The sequence below is a fragment of the Lipomyces chichibuensis genome, assembly GCF_038497645.1.
Source record: "Lipomyces chichibuensis strain CBS 12929 unplaced genomic scaffold V1513scaffold_23, whole genome shotgun sequence".
Taxonomy (NCBI): domain Eukaryota; kingdom Fungi; phylum Ascomycota; class Lipomycetes; order Lipomycetales; family Lipomycetaceae; genus Lipomyces; species Lipomyces chichibuensis.
In genome coordinates this window covers 169,798-189,980 of record NW_027117475.1, presented here as the reverse complement: position 1 = coordinate 189,980, position 20,183 = coordinate 169,798, and the positions used below count along the sequence as shown (strand labels likewise).

General features: G+C 47.3%; 6 protein-coding genes across 6 annotated transcripts; 4 read left to right on the top strand and 2 right to left on the bottom strand.

Moving 5' to 3' along the window:
* Positions 1 to 1,039: 1,039 nt before the first annotated feature.
* Positions 1,040 to 2,317, bottom strand: V1513DRAFT_447569 (Manganese/iron superoxide dismutase). The gene is made up of 3 exons (XM_066898416.1): positions 1,849 to 2,317; positions 1,468 to 1,743; positions 1,040 to 1,400 (listed from the first exon to the last, which is right to left on the bottom strand). The coding sequence occupies exons 1-3, from the start codon at positions 2,002 to 2,004 to the stop codon at positions 1,161 to 1,163; spliced, it is 672 nt and encodes a 223-aa protein (XP_066752769.1). The 5' UTR covers positions 2,005 to 2,317; the 3' UTR covers positions 1,040 to 1,160.
* Positions 2,318 to 2,701: 384 nt separating this feature from the next.
* Positions 2,702 to 3,929, bottom strand: V1513DRAFT_381383 (uncharacterized protein; the record flags this gene model as incomplete). The annotated part of the gene is made up of 2 exons (XM_066895068.1): positions 2,702 to 3,802; positions 3,882 to 3,929. The coding sequence occupies 2 exons, from the start codon at positions 3,927 to 3,929 to the stop codon at positions 2,702 to 2,704; spliced, it is 1,149 nt and encodes a 382-aa protein (XP_066752768.1).
* A 2,327-nt stretch (positions 3,930 to 6,256) lies between these two features.
* On the top strand, positions 6,257 to 8,092 carry V1513DRAFT_447559 (uncharacterized protein). The gene is made up of 2 exons (XM_066898415.1): positions 6,257 to 6,692; positions 6,766 to 8,092. The coding sequence occupies exons 1-2, from the start codon at positions 6,374 to 6,376 to the stop codon at positions 7,932 to 7,934; spliced, it is 1,488 nt and encodes a 495-aa protein (XP_066752767.1). The 5' UTR covers positions 6,257 to 6,373; the 3' UTR covers positions 7,935 to 8,092.
* Positions 8,093 to 8,446: 354 nt separating this feature from the next.
* V1513DRAFT_426107 (class I glutamine amidotransferase-like protein) lies at positions 8,447 to 9,142 on the top strand (the record flags this gene model as incomplete). Its single annotated transcript, XM_066896153.1, has 1 exon — positions 8,447 to 9,142. One exon carries the CDS (start codon positions 8,447 to 8,449, stop codon positions 9,140 to 9,142), a length of 696 nt encoding a protein of 231 aa, XP_066752766.1.
* An 830-nt stretch (positions 9,143 to 9,972) lies between these two features.
* Positions 9,973 to 15,916, top strand: V1513DRAFT_426106 (uncharacterized protein; the record flags this gene model as incomplete). The annotated part of the gene is made up of 6 exons (XM_066896152.1): positions 9,973 to 10,079; positions 10,135 to 11,609; positions 11,661 to 11,851; positions 12,177 to 14,594; positions 14,646 to 14,879; positions 14,930 to 15,916. 6 exons carry the CDS (start codon positions 9,973 to 9,975, stop codon positions 15,914 to 15,916), a joined length of 5,412 nt encoding a protein of 1,803 aa, XP_066752765.1.
* Positions 15,917 to 16,840: 924 nt separating this feature from the next.
* V1513DRAFT_432365 (SDA1-domain-containing protein) lies at positions 16,841 to 19,250 on the top strand (the record flags this gene model as incomplete). The annotated part of the gene is made up of 3 exons (XM_066896399.1): positions 16,841 to 16,917; positions 16,986 to 17,796; positions 17,859 to 19,250. The coding sequence occupies 3 exons, from the start codon at positions 16,841 to 16,843 to the stop codon at positions 19,248 to 19,250; spliced, it is 2,280 nt and encodes a 759-aa protein (XP_066752764.1).
* Positions 19,251 to 20,183: the final 933 nt, after the last annotated feature.

The following is a 20,183-nucleotide window of genomic DNA, read 5'->3' as shown; positions in this document are numbered from 1 at the left end:
CTACCTGTACAGTTCTCTCTATCCGCGGGTCGCAAAAAATGTCAGAAAGGTGACCTGCTGCCACAGTTACGTGAACGATTAAATTCGAGTAACGAAATACAGATGTAAACCGATGCCCCGAGCCTGTGAATGAATGGCTGATATCAGTTGGGAATAATATCATCAGGTTAGCTCAGCCGCGGAAAGGGTTCCGGCCTTGAATCATTGACCGACGGTGAGGTATGCATGTCAACTTTGGCTGCTGTATTGAATTTTATACAAATATCACAAGTATACAGTCATAATCCGGACAAAAGACAATATCTACATCCCTCCAAGCTCTTTGAAACAAAATCGCCTACAACCAGATTTATGTAAGTGATGTCAGCACACAGTGAACACTCTCGTTCCAATTATCAACTTTCCAACTGGTCTTGTCATATCTGCATTGACCATCTCTCGCTGGTTCGCATGTTACTAGCCTTCTAGGCATTAAGGGGAATGTAGCGCCTCGCTAGGCCAACCTAGTAAGGATCACATACTGTGAATGTTCTTCGGAAGCCTGCATCGCCAATCACCAACTGCCATCACATTACGTTCTGCTTCTGCAACACATGTATCACTTGACTATGAGGTGTATTACTCCCATCAGTTAGTCGAAGGCATTGATAGCTATCCTATATTTTTATTATATTTCTGGGTTTGTCTTCTCTTAGGGCAATTCAGACAGTGACAAGCTGGATATCACGTGACTTACCAGGTCCATAATTCATATATGAGCATTAGAACAATACGGCTGGGTGGTTTACATGTGCGATTTTGCAATTGAGCCATGCGTGCGCTCATGAAGCCGAGTTATGGTCGGGCAAGTACCTGTGTAAAGTGGGTCTCCACCGGATATGGGTCTCTGGTTGGTTTCAGTCTCGGTTAGGATATTGATCTCGATCGAGATAGAGGACTTCACACACCGCCTGTTTTTCAGCCATGTCTGGTATAGTTGTAGATGGAGGTGCCATTTGCACGCAACGCCACCTGCTTTCGTTCGCGTCCAAACACTCTGTAAGGAAATTCAAACTGCGGGACCACCGCGTTTATTTTGTAACCAGATAATATATACGATATACACACAAGTTATACGCAAATGCTCTGACTGTCTCAGTCGCCTATCTTGCAGTCATAAGTTAGGCAAGGAATCTCTTCTCAGCCTCCTTCCAGTTAACAACGTTCCAAATGGCCTTGAAGTAATCAACCTTGACGTTCTTGTACTGCAAATAGTAAGCGTGTTCCCAGGCGTCAATGCCGATGAGCGGGATGTAAGGCGCGGTGACGGGGTCCTGGTTCGCCCTATTGATGATCTCGAGATCGCCGGAGGTGCTGTCCTTTACAAGCCAAGTCCATCCGGATCCCTGAATCGCTGCCAACTATAATATCCCGATTAGCTTAGGCAGCTCATTCTCCTTTTAAACCACCATGACGAAATTCTCGTACCTGAGCATTGACAGAACCAATCAACTTATCATAACTCCCATACTTGGCCTCTATAGCCTTCGAAAGCGGGCTCTTGGTTCCAAGCAATTCGCCACCTCCAGCGCTCCTGGGTGCCAAATTCTTCCAGAAAAGCGAATGGTTGATGTGACCGCCGCCGTGGAAGTTGATGAGCGACTGAAGTTCGATTTGCGACTTGATGTCGGACGTGGAATCGAACTTTTCGATGGCGGCGTTGTAACCATTGACATAAGTTTGGTGGTGCTTGGTGTAGTGCAGCTGTTCGTGACTTTAGTTACTAAAAGTAAAGGACAAGATTTTTAAGACACACGGCACCAACTTGGACGCTTATAGGTTTGGATACAATTAAAAAACAAAACTGACCTCCATGATCTGGCCTGAGATGTACGGCTCCAACGCACCAAAATCGTAGTCAAGATCAGGCAGCGTCGCCTTTCCGCGGGCAAACACAGCGGGAGAAGAGCGAGTTGACATCATCGCGCGACGAGCAGCCGAAGTACGAAGCAAAGACATCGCCATAGTTTCCTGTTTTCAACGAGCAATTAAACAGATCAGGTGAATCGCGTGCGGGGAGAATTGCAGACGGATCGCAGGAGCACAATAATATAAGAAGTCAAGAGTGATTGAATAGCCGGGGGAGCCGGAGTGATAATAAAGTCGATGAAGTAACGATGACGGAGTCAGCGGCTCAAGGCGTCGCTCAGATTCTGCCCAATCGCCCGCGTTTGCTCACCGAATTTGGCCCAGCCAATTTACCGACAGACTCATAGCCGATAACTGGAATTACTATGATCGTCGAAAGCAATGAAATGCCACGACTGGCGGGCTGATGGTTTACGCAATATAGTTGCATGATTCCAAATTTTATTTTATATTTGTATTTTATATTGTAAATCTAAATCGCCTGCTCATAGAGGCAATAGTTTTTAAAGTACGAACGCATATGATGCAGTATTCTCGTGCTGGATTTATGTTATCTCTTGAGAATTTTTGTTTCAATAGTTCCATTTTGGTAATACTATATCTCATTTCCTAACTACACTTTCGCTTGGGAGTTATGGACGTCGGTTGAGGCCATCTTCTCTCTTCGAGTCAGAAGTGCTTCCGAGTGAATATTTCAGATCACCGAATAAACGCACTGATTAACATGACTACAGATAGTAATTGTCTACTGGATTCAATACATTACATGGTGATCAATACAACAGTTATTATCTTACATCGAACCGCCACGCAGACGGAGAACGAGGTGTAGAGTAGACTCCTTCTGAATATTATAATCCGACAAAGTACGACCATCCTCAAGCTGCTTGCCAGCAAAGATCAATCGCTGTTGATCTGGTGGAATACCCTCCTTATCCTGAATCTTGCTCTTCACATTGTCAATAGTGTCAGAGGACTCGACCTCAAGTGTAATGGTCTTGCCAGTCAAAGTCTTGACAAAGATTTGCATACCGCCTCGGAGACGCAGAACCAGGTGAAGAGTCGACTCCTTCTGGATGTTGTAGTCTGACAGAGTTCGACCGTCCTCAAGTTGCTTTCCAGCAAAAATCAATCGCTGCTGGTCTGGAGGAATACCCTCCTTATCCTGAATCTTGCTCTTGACATTGTCGATAGTATCGGACGATTCAACCTCGAGGGTGATGGTCTTGCCAGTCAAAGTCTTAACAAAGATCTGCATACCGCCACGGAGACGAAGGACAAGGTGAAGAGTAGACTCCTTCTGGATGTTGTAATCAGAGAGAGTACGACCATCCTCGAGCTGCTTGCCAGCGAAAATCAATCGCTGCTGGTCTGGGGGAATACCCTCCTTGTCCTGAATCTTGCTCTTGACGTTGTCAATAGTATCCGAAGACTCAACTTCTAAAGTGATGGTCTTGCCCGTCAAGGTCTTGACAAAGATCTGCATGCCACCACGGAGACGGAGGACAAGGTGGAGAGTAGACTCCTTCTGAATGTTGTAGTCGGAGAGGGTACGGCCATCTTCAAGCTGCTTACCAGCAAAAATCAGTCGCTGCTGGTCTGGAGGAATACCCTCCTTATCTTGGATCTTGCTCTTGACATTGTCGATAGTATCGGAAGACTCGACCTCAAGAGTAATGGTCTTGCCAGTCAAAGTCTTAACAAAGATCTGCATACCGCCACGGAGACGAAGGACTAGGTGCAGAGTAGACTCCTTCTGGATGTTATAGTCGGAAAGGGTTCGACCATCCTCGAGTTGCTTGCCAGCAAAAATCAATCTCTGCTGGTCAGGGGGAATACCCTCCTTATCTTGGATTTTGCTTTTGACATTATCAATTGTGTCAGAGGATTCGACCTATATGCAATATTGTCAGTGTTCGTCCATTCCAGTGATACACCGCATATAATTCGGACGGTGGCGTGCAGCAACCTACCTCAAGAGTGATGGTCTTTCCGGTGAGAGTCTTAACAAAAATCTGCATTTTAATGTGGTTCAATCAAAGCAGAGATATAAAAAACGTTGAATGGAAGTGAATTGATAGAATATCTGATGGCGAGAGTGGAAGGTAAGTAATGGTATGTGATGGAGAGGATGGTGGCGGACAGCCGGGCATATTTATAATTGGTGTTGGTGCTGTGTTGTCACCGCGGCGCATTCCACGCCGCAACCCTACCGATACGGCATTAGTCTTGAAATTTATAGCATAACTGTAGCACGTAATACCAGATATGGGTTTAAGCTTTACAAACTTTGGTGGTGGCAAAACTACCTTCAGCCGATGCGGGGAAAATAGCCGATTCCATGCGATTCTTCACATCATGGCTTGACTCAGCCACAGTACAATTTATGTATTTATGTAGTTAAGGTGTAATCGGCGCAGCTCTGTGCAATTGCGTTCTCACACTGTCGTCACCGTGCGTAGCGGCTACATGCAACTTCGCATGCTTATCAAAGTCACTCATACGTTCTTTGCCACCTAGAGGGGGGAGAACAACACTGTGGAAGCCGTTTCATTCTCGTCGTCGTTCTTCCGCTCGTCGGGTCATGTAAGTCCGGCGAACCGATAAGGAAACGAGCCTCGCGCATCTTGTAATATCTTGCAGTGCAGGTCCACCGCATTGGGGTATCTTGTGGACGCTCATTGCTGTGTAAATTCTTCTCTACTGACTGGTTTCCGTCTGTTCAACAAGGATACTTCTCGCACCATTTACATAGCCATTGCATTTGACAAGGTTCTTTTTACTACTCACAACGTCGTTGAAGACTGCCACATCTTTCGCATGCCTTGCTAGTGTAGGCCACAGACACCAAGACGGCTTTGTAAGATTTTTTATATTCTCGTCGATATGCCATAGAACGGGAAGCCGTCCTGAGCCGTTGCTGGTGCGGCGATGGATTTGTACTTTAAGAAGTATTGTTTGGTTAATGGGCCACTATATCGTTAATAATAAAAACGAGCTTATTAGATATCAGACGACACCTTTAGACGGCCACCAAACCCCTTATTTGAATATTACGAACAAAATGTCGAGATCTGGTGGTCCCGCCATGCATGCCACCTGGCAAGACCAGATGGCAAGGAGACAAGCCTCGGCGCAGAGCTACCCTCCCCGAAAGGCGAATAGTTGTGCTCGCATGTGTATAGATCTCCTAATGAGAATCTATACGAGAATCTAAAGAAGGAACATCCATTTAGACAAGGGCGTAGGGAAATCCTCCGGGAACAAACAAAAACCCAGTGGGAAAACAAAGAATCCCGGAGGTAAAACCTAACACTGTTCCTTATGAGCCTGCACTGGCTCCCCTCTTGTCGCCTTGTCGACAAAGCATCGCTGGGACCGGTAAAGGACCAACTGGCTTGGTTCTCGCCAACTTGGACTACGCCGGTTCCAGACTGCCCTCTGACCCCCCTGTAAATTATTCACAGCTCTGGCTGTTACTCCTTCGTTCAGGCGGAAAGCAGATTAGGAGGACGACATCATTTCTTTTGTGAGATCGATTCTTTATGAGCGCGGATGCCGTGCTTGCACGGAAGAGCGATGATCGAAATAAGATGAAATTCAATATGCTACAAGTTATCCTTGAATACTATTATTATTGCACTCTACAATTTCACAACTGATAGAAGCGGCTTTAGGTTGAGTGAGCACTAAGGCGTTCGCTGGCAGGCGCCACCTACGTCATGGCAAAAATTGTCTCTTTACGCCGCCCAACCTGCCAAATTCTCCTCGTCAAGTGCAAACAAGGCGATTAAGCCCCCCCTGGGAGACAAAACGGAACGAACAATACAAAACTGGACACAACTTTGGAGCCGGTCATGCGATCAACAAGCATTGTGTGCTAAGAGCGGGCATGACTTTCGTATTCTGCTTTTGTGTTTCCTGAAACGGGCAGTACATACATTACCCGGGAACTCGGACCATTAGAGATCGTGAATACGAAGGCAAAATTGATTGGATCGGTCACTGTTTAAATTTGTCGTTCGAATGACAGCGGGCAATTAAAAAAATTAGCTAAAATAAGCGAAGGATCCACGCGGCAGCCACCGTCGGGCACGAGATGACTAAATCTTCCCCAAGTTGCCGCACAGATATGACGTCATCTTCCGCTTTTTTTGCGACTTGCGCATCATTGCTTCTCCCATTTTAGCAAATCCGTGCTGAATCGTTCGCCCTGAGCCCTGAGGGTCAGGTCCCGTGATTTATGCATCCATCCAGCTATGACGAGTAATTCGTCAAATTGTTGACCTCATCTGCATCGTATTAAGAACCAACGTCCTCATGATCTGCCGAGCCCTAAGACTAATTTGGGGCCCCCCCCTGTATAAATACTCTTCCTTCTACTGAAGATCTGCGTTACTACTACTACTCCTCCTCCTCCTCCTCCTCCTCCTCCTCTGACTCTGAATAATACTTCTGTCTAAGCATGTCCTCTGGTTTTAATATAACTACTTCATCGTCCCAACAACGCTGCTTCATTCTCGACCTGCCCGCCGAACTTCTTGAATATATCCTCACACTTGTCCACAGCGATGACACCAGCCTCGATGGAATACGCATTCATCTCACTCGTCGTCTGGCGCTCTTCAAGAAGAATGTGCTTCCTGTCTGCCGCCGATTTCACGACGCCGGTCTGAACGCGCTTTACTCCCACGTCCATATCGGTCATCCCCGGGCATTCGACGTTTTTCGATATGAGCTGCAAAAAAATCAGGCATTGGGGCCTGTGGTGCGATGTCTTGATTGTAAGTTTCTTTTGGCTTTGTTTACCGTGATCCTAATCTTGTTGTGGTGGCGAATTACTGACAAAAGTACTAGTCTCTGACTTTACGTCGATCGGTCTTGGCCGCACCCGTCGCATGAACCGCGAAATCCAGATGGTGACCGCGACCACCATAACCGACGTACTCACCCAGACTCCTAATCTGCGTGAGTTTCTTGTTTCTGAGTCCATCGAGGACGAAATTGGCAAGAGTGTGCTCGACACCTTGTTCGCTCTCCCGTTTCTCGAGGCAATCGATTTCTGTGGTGCATCCGGCTCAACATTTACGCACTCTTTCTCCACTGTCCAGTTTACTATCTCGCTATCGAATTTGACCAGAGTCTCACTACACGAATGTGTCTCCCTTCCCTCGAGTGTATTTGAGAAGCTCTTGCCACAGCTCGACAATTTACGAAGGCTAGACCTGACCCATACACAAGTGTCAGGCCCAGCGCTACAAGCGATCCCACACACCGCCCGGCTAACGCATCTCTCTCTTTCCAAATGCCGATCACTCACCGGCAAGGAAATTGTCAAGTTTATAACGTCCCACCCCGCGATGACATACTGCAAATGGCTATCTTTGCAATGGACCGACATTTCGGTCGACCAGCTGACCTTCCTCCTAGAAAACCTGCCATCTTCACTTAATCATCTCAATTTGTATGGCCTCCCGGTAGAAGACTCGCACTTGTCGTTGCTACCTTCCGACCTTGAAGAACTTTCCCTTGGCTACGCCGACCTCGAACCTGACACGATCATCAAGCACTTCGGCACGCCCAAGCGGCCCCAACTGCGCTACCTCGACCTAACCGGCAACCCACACATGAATGTCTGGACAATCGGCGACATGCGCCTCCTCCGTTCTTGTTCTGACGTGCAGACGTGGGAATTCGACGCGCAGCAGGTTTTGACAAAAATGGCTGATGCACGAATACCGGGCTATACCATCGTGTTAGGCCAGGGGCGGCGCGGCTGGATCTTCAAAGGACACAGCGCGTTGGAAGGTGTACACAATTGTTCGTTTACCGTCTCACCGCACTCTACTGCAACATATTATCCTACTGCTTCTGCGCCTTTGTGCTGCCAACATGTACTCGGTATGGATATGGGGAATTCTGACGCGTGGGCTGGCGCGAGTAGGAAGATTGACTGTTCTGGGAAGGAGTACGGCGGGGGATTGGAAAGGGGAATATACTTGTACTATGCATATCGCACCAAGTAATGACCAAAAAAATATCGGTGTCCGGGTTAGTTTTGTGTAAAATATGGGTTTTCATTGGACGGATGGTTTTCTTAGCATATTGTATCTGGCGAATAGGAAGTTTAGTTCATTCGGTTTAGGTAAATGTATTATGAAATAAATATGAAATTAGCTATGATATTTCTATGCAGTGCTAGTTGCCTTTACTAGTGAGTATATACTTGCGATATTACTACGGACCGGCATATAGGCATCGGAAAATTAAATGCGCTTGACATATTGATTCAGTTTGCCGAAGCCGATAGACCTCTGAAGTATTGCCTCATACATACCTTCACAATATATCAATATTACAACGGAAAAAGGAAGTTGTCCGCAGGTTGACATAAAAATTAAGGTTAGGGATGTCAAGGTGAAACTTAAGCCAGCACCAAAACAGTCAAATATCAATAGAAAAGGTTCGTAATGTCATCATCTATAATCGTCGATACGTGCGACTTATGATTCCGTGGTGAAAATTGTCCGAGATCGCTATGAGCGCACCAAATACTCGTATTGGGCTCGTTCTCTTTCCAAGACTCACTCAGCTTGATCTGACAGGTCCAGTCGAGGTCTTTGGTCGTATGCCGGAAGTAGAGATTGTCCTTTTGTGGAAGACGCTAGAACCTGTTCCATCCGATCGTGGAATGTGCATACTACCTACGTGCACCTTCGAGGATTGCGAGAGCCTGGACGTGATTTGCGTCCCTGGAGGTCCCGGCCAAGTGCAGTTGATGGAGGACGAAGATACCCTGCATTTCCTCCGTAGGATTGCCCCAACTTGCAAGTTCGTCACATCTGTTTGCACCGGATCACTAGTCCTGGGTGCCGCCGGTCTGCTCAGCGGCTATCGTGCAACGTCTCACTGGTCCTCAATCGACCAACTCAGTCTACTTGGCGCGGAACCGGTCTCGGAGCGTGTCGTTCGCGACCGAAACCGTATTACCGGTGCTGGCGTGACCTCGGGCATTGATTTCGCCCTGACCGTGGTGGCCGAGCTTGCGGGAGCAGATGTGTCCCAGGAAATCCAGTTGCAGATGGAATATGATCCCGAGCCACCATACCAAGCTGGCTCGCCTCGTTCAGCACCTCCGGCAATCGTCACGTCGACGCGGGAGAAACTCGCGTCGTTTATCGCACGACGCAGGGAGGTCACGGAGCGAGCGGCCAAAAGGCTTGCCAATATGTGATCCGTGTATGATACTGAATGGGCGTAGTGCGAGAACTACGAGCAATGTAGGATATCAAGAGTCGAGTTTTGATCCAGGAGACACTATAATTTGACCGCGGACGAGTACTTCGAGACGCGGAGACGCGATAGGTTTCGCTGGTGCCAGACAAAGGCTAGAAATAGAAAGGACCGCAGTAGGACGACTAGATATATGAATAGAGGAAATAGGACAAGTAGAAGACTCTAAAATCGTTTCACATAGAAATCATTTCAACGTTAACGCCAACATCAGACAAAGTCTACATTGCCGCAGCACATAATTCCTACTGTAACATGATATGCTATGGGTTCAAATGTGATATTTTTGGGATTCATATTACTTGATTCGAGATGCCTAGAGTGATTTAAGTGTGAAGGCCACAGGATATTTATGTAAAGAATACCGTTTGCCAGCAATGACCCCAGAATTTAGGCCGATGCGCCACGGCACAGCCTCGGGAAATGCGCCACGTGGCTGACCGGATGTGGGCTGAAACAGGTACGACAACCTTAATCCCTGTTTGATGTACGTTTGGGGTTTAAGTACAAAACGTGCTTATGTGTTATGCTGACTCGTGACCTATTCTGGCGGGAACATCTAAACGCGAGCCTCACACTACTGCTGCGCCTCGCCCGCCCGCCAATTACTCCTGGAGTCGACTACGACAACGAACGTTGCCTCGGAAATTTATAAAAAGCTACGCAATATAAAGCGTATAGACGCGCTTTAAAATAGCATTGGTCTGATCTCTTCTCTTTTGTTTATACTCTCCGGAATACCGATAAAGTGGAATATCTAATATTGTGAATATGGCGAGCGATGCTGGAGATAATGACACGAAAATTGACCGGGCCATGTCGCAACGGTGGGTTGATTTTAAGAGGACAGCATTGCGATACGATGACGGGGACGAAATGTGAGTGTGAATGCCATTGCGATGGTCAGTCGGCTGTATTGACAAATGTTGTCAGATACGAGGAATTTGGCGATGATGACTATTACAACGATGATGTGCCGCAGCCACCACAGGTTTCTGATCCAGAACAGAGCCCGAACAGGCCGGCGCAAGAAGAGCCATACGACGCGTCGACACACGAAGTCCCGTCACGAACGACTGCTGTGTTAGATTCCGAACACGCCATCACAACGCCAGTCACGTATGCTGCAGTCCAGCACACGCTGGGACCTACAATTACTGCTCGCGAAGCTCCAAAGCCGCTTAATATCAACGTCGCGATTGCCCAGCAGGTTGCGACCGAGTCGTCTAATACTAGTCTCGATTCGTCCATTCCTTCGTCGGTTGCTGGACACGAATACTCCGGATTAAATAGATTCGGTGGGTTACTTGCTCCCGATGTTAGTACCCAGAACCAGCTGGATGAAGTCGCTGAGTCGAAGGACGAGATTGATGACGATGAGACTGGAGAGCAACAGGCAGACCACCGGCGACAGGCTTTAAGAATTGTGAATATGACAGAGGATGACTACTTTGATTCTCCAGCTGCAAAGTCTGATAAAGTTGACGGGCAATCCACGTCTTTAGATGACGACGCAATCCGGCGACAGTCACAGTATTTACCACCCGACATCGTTACTGGTGACTACGACAATACAGACGAATCGCTTCAGCGAAATCTCCAGAACCTGAACAGACCTGTAGACTCCTCCGCCAGCTCGTCCGAGACGGGCTCTGTTGATCGGACAGACAACGGTAGTGCGCGAGCTAGTTATGTTGGCTATAGCGACAGACGATCGTCATATGCCTCGACAGGTGATTCCGCGTATTTACGTTTAGAGGACACCGCGTACAACACCACTGCGGATTCTGATGACTATTTCAAGGTCCACGACCGGTCGACTTCTGTTGGAACTTCGCGGTCGGAATCAGAGATAATGACGGCTAATTTGCTCGAGCAACTAGAAGCACAGCAGGCACTGGATTCTAGACGCCAGAGCGCGCTACAAGAGGGTCCTTCAAGTCCACTGAGTCAGAAGCGGCAGTTCGAAACCGCTGTTCCCGGATCGCCAGAAGTTGCCCGTTCCAGTCTCGAACGTCCGCCCATTCCCGTCACGATCCCTGCTATTATCCCGGAACTGGACCCAGAACAGAAGCACGATGAAGTACTCATGAGCGAAGCCAACGAACTATCACCGGCTTCTACGGTTGAAAGCGATCCCGAAGCTGATGATTCTGAGCATTACTATGACCCTTCTGGGATTCCTGCCGTAGAGAGCGTGGCTGAGAAGACACCAGAACGATATGTTCCGGGAATCTCATATCTATCAGCGCCATATCCTGGGCCTCGATGGAATTTCAGCGAGATCGTGAAAGAGCCGGACCCCATCAAGCGAAAAATTTTATTCGAAGCTGCACGTACGATGGAGCAGCGGTACGACGCCGGACTTGGCCAGTGGCTTTTATATATGACCCATCAGCGAGACGATGGTATGCTTTGTTAAAATAAATTTGAGAGTCTGTGCCACTGACGTTTTCTAGTGCAACCTTTCACAATGAGTGCACTGGGCACTGACAGTGGAAAAGCCGGCCATCACACGATTCAGCGTACTACAAGCATGATCGGCCATTCCGTTTCCCGTTATGGTGAAAAGTCAGTGGAGATAATGGAACGCGTTGGTGAGAGATCAAAGGGCATATTCCACAGGTCCAAGTTATTTGGGAACAAAATGGTGAGATCCGATAAATCATAGTCTTATTTTACCAACATAACTACTGGTTTTCTTCGGTTATCTCGCAATTATCAATTTAGCAGACACTGGGATCACTTGTCGTGGTAAGGAGCCGGTTGCGGTATCATGTATTCACGATGAACGCTGTATGTAATGGTAGTTATAATGAAATGTTTTGATCTGGAGAAGTCAAACTGCTACATTCTGGGAGTGGTTGTCTGATGAACTTTGCTTTGCTGTTGCATTCTTCTGGTCTCTATTTTGCACACGATTTGTTGGTATTTGTAGATGTGGCAGGTTTACTGACGTTATTCGTGTTTTGCAGACTAGAGAATGTGACAGGACAACCAAGGAAGCAGAAGCGTTATCTGCACAATCCAAGACAAGTATTACGGTATCACCATTTTCGACGATTAAAGACATGCACCCGGTGTTTAAAGATAGCTACTTGTCCTCGATTAAAAAGAGCAAGGATGTTTCAGTTTACATGGTTGCCTCAATAGATTATACTTCCGCCGCCGCTGATTATAAGGACTCCTCTAACTTGAACGGGGCGATGTCATCTGGTACGACAGATTTCATTAACCAGTTTTCCAAACAAGATGGGCGACCCGATGCATCAAGAACGCAGACACGATCAGGAGACGAGCACGACTGTGGATCTGATACAGATGGCGATTTATCGACACTGGAAGCTACGTCACCCGAAATGGACGCAACCGTCTACGAAAAGGACGTTCTGGACGGCGTTCCAGAGTCACCATTCGATGCCCAGTCACAGACAATCGGCGGTTCTAACGATGCTTGTATCGCCGACCTGGAGTACGATGTTAACGTGATTCTCAGCGCCTACGAAGACACCACTGATTCTCCAAAAAACCAAACTGATAATTCTACTGCATCTGATAGTCCATCAAAGACATCAACTCAGACACTGCAACGCCACAGATCGCTGCGTGACTTTGAGCCAACTCTCTTTACACTGCCGAAGGTCCGCTCGGCGTCCTCGGCTCGTATCGCGGCTATGAGAGCCGCTTCTGTCGCGGTGACAGCTGAGAAAGATACCACTGACTCTGCGTCCCCTCATACTTCCGCGTCTCGCATGACTCAGCGTCGCGTTGTCACGGCGCCAGCCTTGCCAGAGCCAAAGATTGATTTAATGCAAATTGATAGCATAACGAAATCGTTTTTATCCAAGGAGCTTGCTATATTTGATGAAATTGGTAATTTCGACAAAGCATCTCCAACAGCATCATTCAGTGTCGATTACGTTGCTCCTAGAAGCATGCTTTTACCAGAAGTGGAGAACCTGCCGCTACGATCAGCGTCATCAACAGCCGCAATCCGCAAACCTCTTCCGCATGAGCCTCCAATCTCAAGCGACGAGCCAGTTGTCGTGCGACCAAAGAATGTTCCGTCGTTCGAATCAGGGATACCGAAGTCACAGCGCTCCGATGGGATGTCATCCAAGCTGAAGGGACTGTCGAAGCTCAGGCTACCTCGATCCTCGTCCAAGCCACAGGCAGAGAGTTTCAAGCGACAGTCTGATCCGGTACAGGCTAAAGTGTCGATTGTATCCGAGCAGCACATCGTCGAGGAGAAAGCATTGCCACGACTGCCGCTGCAGAATGATGTGGTCGTCGACATCTCTGCAGCGCCGAGAAATTATGCGAAGAGGAAGCCGGTTGGTGGTATGGTTCCTGTACCTGCCGCCAGGACGGCGCAACCTACGGCTCCGGATCAGCATATTCAGCCCGGACCTCAGACATATATTGTCAAGCCGCTTCCGATGGAGCCTGGTCCGGCACATGTACCAAAGCATGAGTTCCCGACGCCCGGATCAAGAGGGCCAAAGAGAGAGGAAAACGGGAAGACGAGAGTGGAAGCGAAGGGACCAAGGCGGGGGACTGATTTTAAGAGCAAGTTCAAGGATTTAATGCAAATGGATGCAATGGGGGTAACTCCGGCTACCCGAGCTCAAGTTATGGTAGCGAATACTGCATCAGGGAACATCGGAGGCTCATCTTTCAAAGGCGTGAAGATGAATATGAAAACATTGAAGGGAAGACTTCAGAAGAGGCCGGTGGAACAAGGGGCCCATAGGGCTGAAGAGGATTCCGAGGATACCACTGGCGACGCCGTTAAATGGAAGGAACAGCCCAGCTACGTCCAGCAGCACCAGGAATACCTGAATGAACAAGAGGCTGGTGCAGCTCAGACACTTTCAAAAGAGCCTGCGCCACATAGAAAAGTCATCCAAAGCGAAGCCCCTGCGAGGCCATCGTCGGAGCCCGACTATATTGCTGAGGACCGCACAATCAAGCCAAATATACTCCGAACGCAGGACAAGTCCCAAAGGAAGAGTAGTCAAGGGTCTAAGGAGTTTCTTTTATCTTCGCAACCAGTCTCATCTTCTTCTAGTTCAAGTCCTGCTGTTGATCCTGTAGAATGTCGCAGCATGACTGAAGGGGAATCAATAGTTACACCAGAATTTGAAGTACGTTTGAAATCGCAGATATCTGTGGCTTCAATTTCTGCTTCGGAGTCTTTGCATGCGCTGTCTTATGCAAAGAGACTCAGCGAACAGGAGGAGGTCGATTTTCCACCACAGATCACTGAGGAGAATGATGAAGCGGCCCGAACGGAAACTCCAGTAATGGCGCCGGATAGCGTGCAGGAGCTGTCGGCTGCAAGCTCGAAGTTGTCAAGAGGATCCAGTTCTCAGAGTTATCACGATGCACTGGTAAGAGAAATTTGGTTGACTTACAAGAGATACATCTTGACTATTGTCTAGCTATCCAACTCTGACCGCTCACATGTCGAAACTCAGCCGGATATGGAAATCGTTGACTCTAGCAGGTTAGCCACGGAGCATGAAGCAGCTCTCCCCGATACAGAATCGGGACCAGCGGTGGATGTTACTCCGGCTTCTTGCACCAATCAAGAGGATGTTGCTGTACCGAGAGGTCAGGAAAAGTATAGGAGACGGCGATCTTCAATGCCAGACTGGTCTCCAATTGATGATATGGTAGGTTTTGTTCTAAATTCGTGGTCTCAGGGACGCTGACATTCATTCAGCTGAATTCACACTTGCGACGCCTCCCCCTTAAGGCTGACGATGACTACCAGAACCGCATTCTCGGAAAGGAGCTCATGGTTGCTGCACAAAGCGCAGAGTCGCCGAAACCTGATCCAAGTGATTCGCCAGTGTATCGCCACCACAAGTCCAGGTCCGATCCGCAGTTAGCAATATCAGACGTCAAATCATCAAATGGCGTCTCAGTGCAATTTAGTAAAGACAAGCCACAGATTATTCAGAAATCAGTATTTGAACGGCAACAGGCTGCATTGACAGCGCAGATTGGAGAGCCGACACCAAAGATTGTGTATGTTGTGCCGGACGATTATGATTTTGCAAAACGACCAGCGTATATGAGAGCTATCTCGCCAGCCTTGCAGATGCAGGCGCATCCTCCAGGTAGAATGATGGTTGATCCGCGGTATGGGCCCCCTCCTCGCCAGGGAATTAGAGTATCTCAGCCCGGATATACGAGGCGTTACCCTCAGCAGTGGATGCCTCAACGTCAACCTCCTCCCATGCACCGCTCGACGCAACAGGCACCCATTGGCCCAGGGCTATCTCAAAGACTGCGACGAGCTCAAATGATGGACTCCGATAATATCATTCCGATAATAGACAGCGATCGAGTACCGTCTGGACGACCTCACGAAAGCGTTACTCGCGGTGGTATGATGCCTCCTCGAGACTACTATGACGGTGGGTATAGGTCTCGTACGCCTGAACTTTTGTATGGACCTTCTGATGACTATCTCTCACGCAACGCACGCCAGCGACCGGGTTATGCAATTCCACCACTAGTTTCTTCGTCATCCACCGCGTCAAACCCTTCTGGCGGTGCACGCTCACAATCAAGTTCTGGAAGTTTTTATCAAGGCCCTTCGGCAGCTACTGCGAAAGAGCACATGCTCAGAATGGCTACGACTCCAGACTTCGATGCGGGTGCTTTTGGCTCGCCAAAGCGATTTCCCAAGCGTCATTTGTAATTTTATGTTAATTAGTTGTGTACTGCTATTGTGTCATGATTGACTATGTCTTCAAAGTCTACTTATGCATTACTTAATGTGGCATGAATATGGACTGGGAAATAAACAATGTATTATTTAGATTGGCATATTTTTGGGATTGCATTTTGTAACAATAATGTACATTATATAACTTATTCTTAATTATAACTGATCCAGTATCTTAAGAATCGGTATTTCTTTCGTCTAACATATTACTGGGTTGGCCTCCTTGACTACCTGTTTGCTTTCTTTTTAGCAAAATTTCAATTCTTTGAACTAACATAGTCTCCATGTCAATCCACGTAACGAACCAAGGCCATCGTCCTCATCCAGGGAATAGATAACTAGATATTAAGCACATCTTCTATTACATCAGCTCAATTACATTTGCTCGCACCAAGCTATCGATTAGTTTTACAGCACGACACATGCAATTAAGCATAAGCTCTGACTAACGAACAGGGTATAAAGGAATCCAGCTTGATATAATGTTCAGTTGCGGCCATACCAAGAAGAAAACACAGTTCCCCGTCCGATCAACACCAGTTAAACTTCTTTGGGCCTACTTAGTACTGCGGTGGGAGACCACGCTGGAATCGTAGGTGCTGCAATTACAATTTTTTTTTTATTTTTTTTTGATTCCATTCTCTCTGGATGAAAGATATCTGACCTACTGGAACTTCAAATTTTAACACATCTAACTACAGATGTCAAGGATTTGCGATGGAAAGAGTACTAGCCACATCATCGCAGCCACAGGGGCTAGACACTAGTGCAAAATAGGTTTAGCTGATGTCCGCGACTTCCCAAATCTCCCAAAATTTTTGTAGTTGATTTAAGATCACTAAACCAACTTGACATCTGCAGAGGTCTATTCAGAATTTGGTGTAGATATATTAAATCATGCCGAAAAGAAGGAGAGCGGCGTTATTGCCGTCCAATATTGCACTTTTACAGAACTTGGTTCGCAGAGATCCTGGGTATGTTGGAGATAGCAAATGTTTGCGGGGAGACTAGTTATTGCATGAGTGGTGCTAATATTTAATAGATCTTATAAAGAGGAATTTCTGGTCCAATATAGACACTACGCCACGCAAAAGGAAATCCTTGCCACTAATCCAGGCGGGTTTCATGACACAGAAGCATTTCTCGATCAAATCGGGTTTATAGCTCAGGTTTGTACATGCTACCCCAACGAAACCAAAGAATATCCGGAAGACCTCGCGGATCTTCTCAAGAAACATCATACCGTCTTACCGGTTGAGCTACGTGAAAAGATAGTGCAGTCATTGGTGTTATTGAGGAATAGAGGTAGCATTACTTCTGAAAGGTTGATTCAGATTATTTTCCCGCTGTTGACAACTACAAATTCAAAGACGTTCAGGAAGGACATATATGCCACGCTTGTGCGGCTATTGAAGCATGCGAACCGTAATGCAAAGGCACCGAAATTGAACAGAACTGTTCAGACGCTTCTATTCACATTGCTTGAGTCTTCTGATGGTGCAGCTGCTGCGCCTGATGGACTATGGGCGGCGAAACTTACTCGGGAATTGTGGCGACGCTCAATCTGGGATGATCCTCGGGCCGTAGAGATTATGAAACAGGCAGCATTGCATGGAAATACGAAGGTCGCTATCGCGGGTGTTAGTTTCTTCCTCGGGGTCGATCGCGAGCGGGAGAAAGCTGATCGAAAGAAGCGCGGTTTGGTTGATGACGATAATAGTAGCGACGCGAGCAGTGATGATGACGACGGCGACAAGCCTCAGGTTGCTGGAATTAAGCATCGAATTGGTGTTAACAAGAAAACGGGAAAACGAGCGCGTAAGCTTGAAGCTGCTATGCGGGCCTTGAAAAAGGTGTGTCATATACGAGCCTACTTACGAGTGTTAAATAAGTTGACGCTAATCTGACCTCACAGAAAGGAAAGGTAGCGGCGCTCCCCACTCAATTGAATTTCTCTGCAATTCATCTTCTCCATGATCCGCAGGGATTCGCAGAGCGTCTTTTCGGTCAGACGTTGAGTCGCGGCGGTGGCAACAAGTTTACTCTCGAGCAGCGAATCCAAGTTCTCAACTTGATCTCACGACTGATCGGTGTTCACAAACTCTCTGTACTCGGTGTCTACTCGTATCTGTTGAAATATCTCACTCCAAAGCAGCAAAATGTGACTCAATTCATGGCTGCCACTGCGCAAGCATCGCATGATCTGGTGCCACCAGATGTGCTGTCACCAGTGATTCGAAAGATAGCAGACGAGTTCGTATCTGATGGTGTTGCAGCTGAAGTTGCTGCGGCCGGACTCAATACCATCCGAGAAATCTTGACTCGAAATCCACTTGCTATTGAAGCTGATCTGTTGCAGGATTTGACGGCATATAAAGGGTCGAAGTCCAAGTCGGTGATGATGGCTGCGCGCAGTTTGATTGGTTTATACCGGGAAGTGGCGCCTGAAATGTTATCAAGGAAAGATCGGGGCAAGGTCGCGTCTATGGAGATGAGCGCAACCGCTGTAGCTGGTCAGGCGAAGAAGCTTCAGTACGGAGTTGAAAATATTGTTGAGGGCATTCCTGGGTTGGAGTTGTTGGAGCAATGGCGAAAGGAGCAGGGTCTAGATAAGCACGATGCAGAGGATGCTGCAACTAAGGAAGCTGAAGACGATGACGACGCTTGGAACATTGACATTTCTGATTCGGAAGCGAGTGAAGGAGGCTGGATCGATGTGGAGAGCGACATGGAGTACAATGTGTCGGATGATGAGGCTGGCATTCAAGATGACCACAATACCGACACTGAGGACGACGATGATGATGATGATGATGATAGTGACAAAGAAGAAGACGTGGAAGAGAACCAGCCAGAGGCTAAGCGTGCGAAGACGGAAGATGCAGTACAGACGCTTATGGCGACAAAGATTCTTACTCCCGCTGATTTCCAGAAGTTAGAGGAACTACGAACAAAGGCTGGCTTAGATAAAATTCTACACGGAGGAAAGGCCGCTGCCGCTATGCAACACGAGGATGCAGTTGATGCGACATCACTTCTTGGGCCCAAGACCGGAAAGACGAATAAAATGGAGCGCATGGCTGCTGTTATGGAGGGCCGTGAAGATCGCCAATTTGGTTCGAAGAAGAGTAAGAAGGATAACCAGCCGCACAGTACTACAAACAAGGAGAAGGCGAGAAAAAAGAACTTTATTATGATGATTCACAAACGAGACGTGCAAGGTAAGAATAAGAAGAGTTTGCGGGATAAGCAGAAAGTCTTGCGAGCGCATATAGAAAGGCAAAAGAAGTCCAAGGGAAAGCGTTAGTTTATATTGCATTTGTATTTTGTTTTTAAGATAAAAGTTTTGTATAACTCTGTGGAATGAGGTTACGTTAGATTGTATCATATTGAAAATCGAAAATAGGCTGGCCCATTGTGATCCAATAATATGAGCCAATCAGCTGAGTCTGTAGTCCGTGTTATCATGACTCAGTAGGTATGTCTTGCTCACGAGAAAATATCGAATGGTTTGAAAGCTAATGGCAATGTTGATCTTGTCATACGATAGCTATATCGGCGGGATCTGCCTGCGATATCGTTTGCGTCCCGATCAAATAGCACATGGTCGACCAGCCAACGCCCTTTGCTTGTTATGCCCCTCGACATCTGATGATTATAACTGGTCTGCTTAAATTCCAAATTCAATTTGGTTGTTTCAGCAACAAGCCAATAAGTATGGAAGTTAACGCAGCCGCCAGAGACGCCTGGATTACCGTCTTCTGAATGACGGTAGTGATGAAGAAGCTTCATTCGAAGATCGTATACAGGAAATTGCCAGGGTGGTGTCATGCTCAAGAGAGGAGTATCCTAGGATGGCGTCTGCGCCTAGAAGTTTTCTAGCCATTCCAGCATCAGAATTTCAAGTTGAAAGGCTGTTTAATGCAGGACGAGACCTGCTAGGAGCGAGGAGGCATTCGATGAAGGCCGATCCTATGCGAAGGTTGATGTTAACGAACGACTACTATAAGCAATTGATTAATGGGCAAAATACATCTATTAGTTAACAGTTTGGCATGAAATGTCAATAGAGGCTGACATCTTTATAAATTGGCTGCACTGCTCGGCCGTCCGGAGCACGATGTTCTGTCAAGTTTTTAGTCTCATCACTTTGATTTCTACATATTATTGGCATATGGAACTACTAACGGTCAATCACGGGCCAATAATTGATATCTCTCCTATCATCTGGTGACATTTT

Bases quoted from the DNA above. Each gene is read 5' to 3' on its own strand.
- V1513DRAFT_447569 (XM_066898416.1), bottom strand. From the start codon at position 2,004: ATGGCGATGTCTTTGCTTCGTACTTCGGCTGCTCGTCGCGCGATGATG. The intron at 1,744-1,848 runs GTCAGTTTTGTT...AGTCACGAACAG, and splicing joins TCTCAGGCCAGATCATGGAG to CTGCACTACACCAAGCACCA. The intron at 1,401-1,467 runs GTACGAGAATTT...GGGATATTATAG, and splicing joins TTGGTTCTGTCAATGCTCAG to TTGGCAGCGATTCAGGGATC.
- V1513DRAFT_447559 (XM_066898415.1), top strand. From the start codon at position 6,374: ATGTCCTCTGGTTTTAATATAACTACTTCATCGTCCCAACAACGCTGC. The intron at 6,693-6,765 runs GTAAGTTTCTTT...CAAAAGTACTAG, and splicing joins TGTGGTGCGATGTCTTGATT to TCTCTGACTTTACGTCGATC.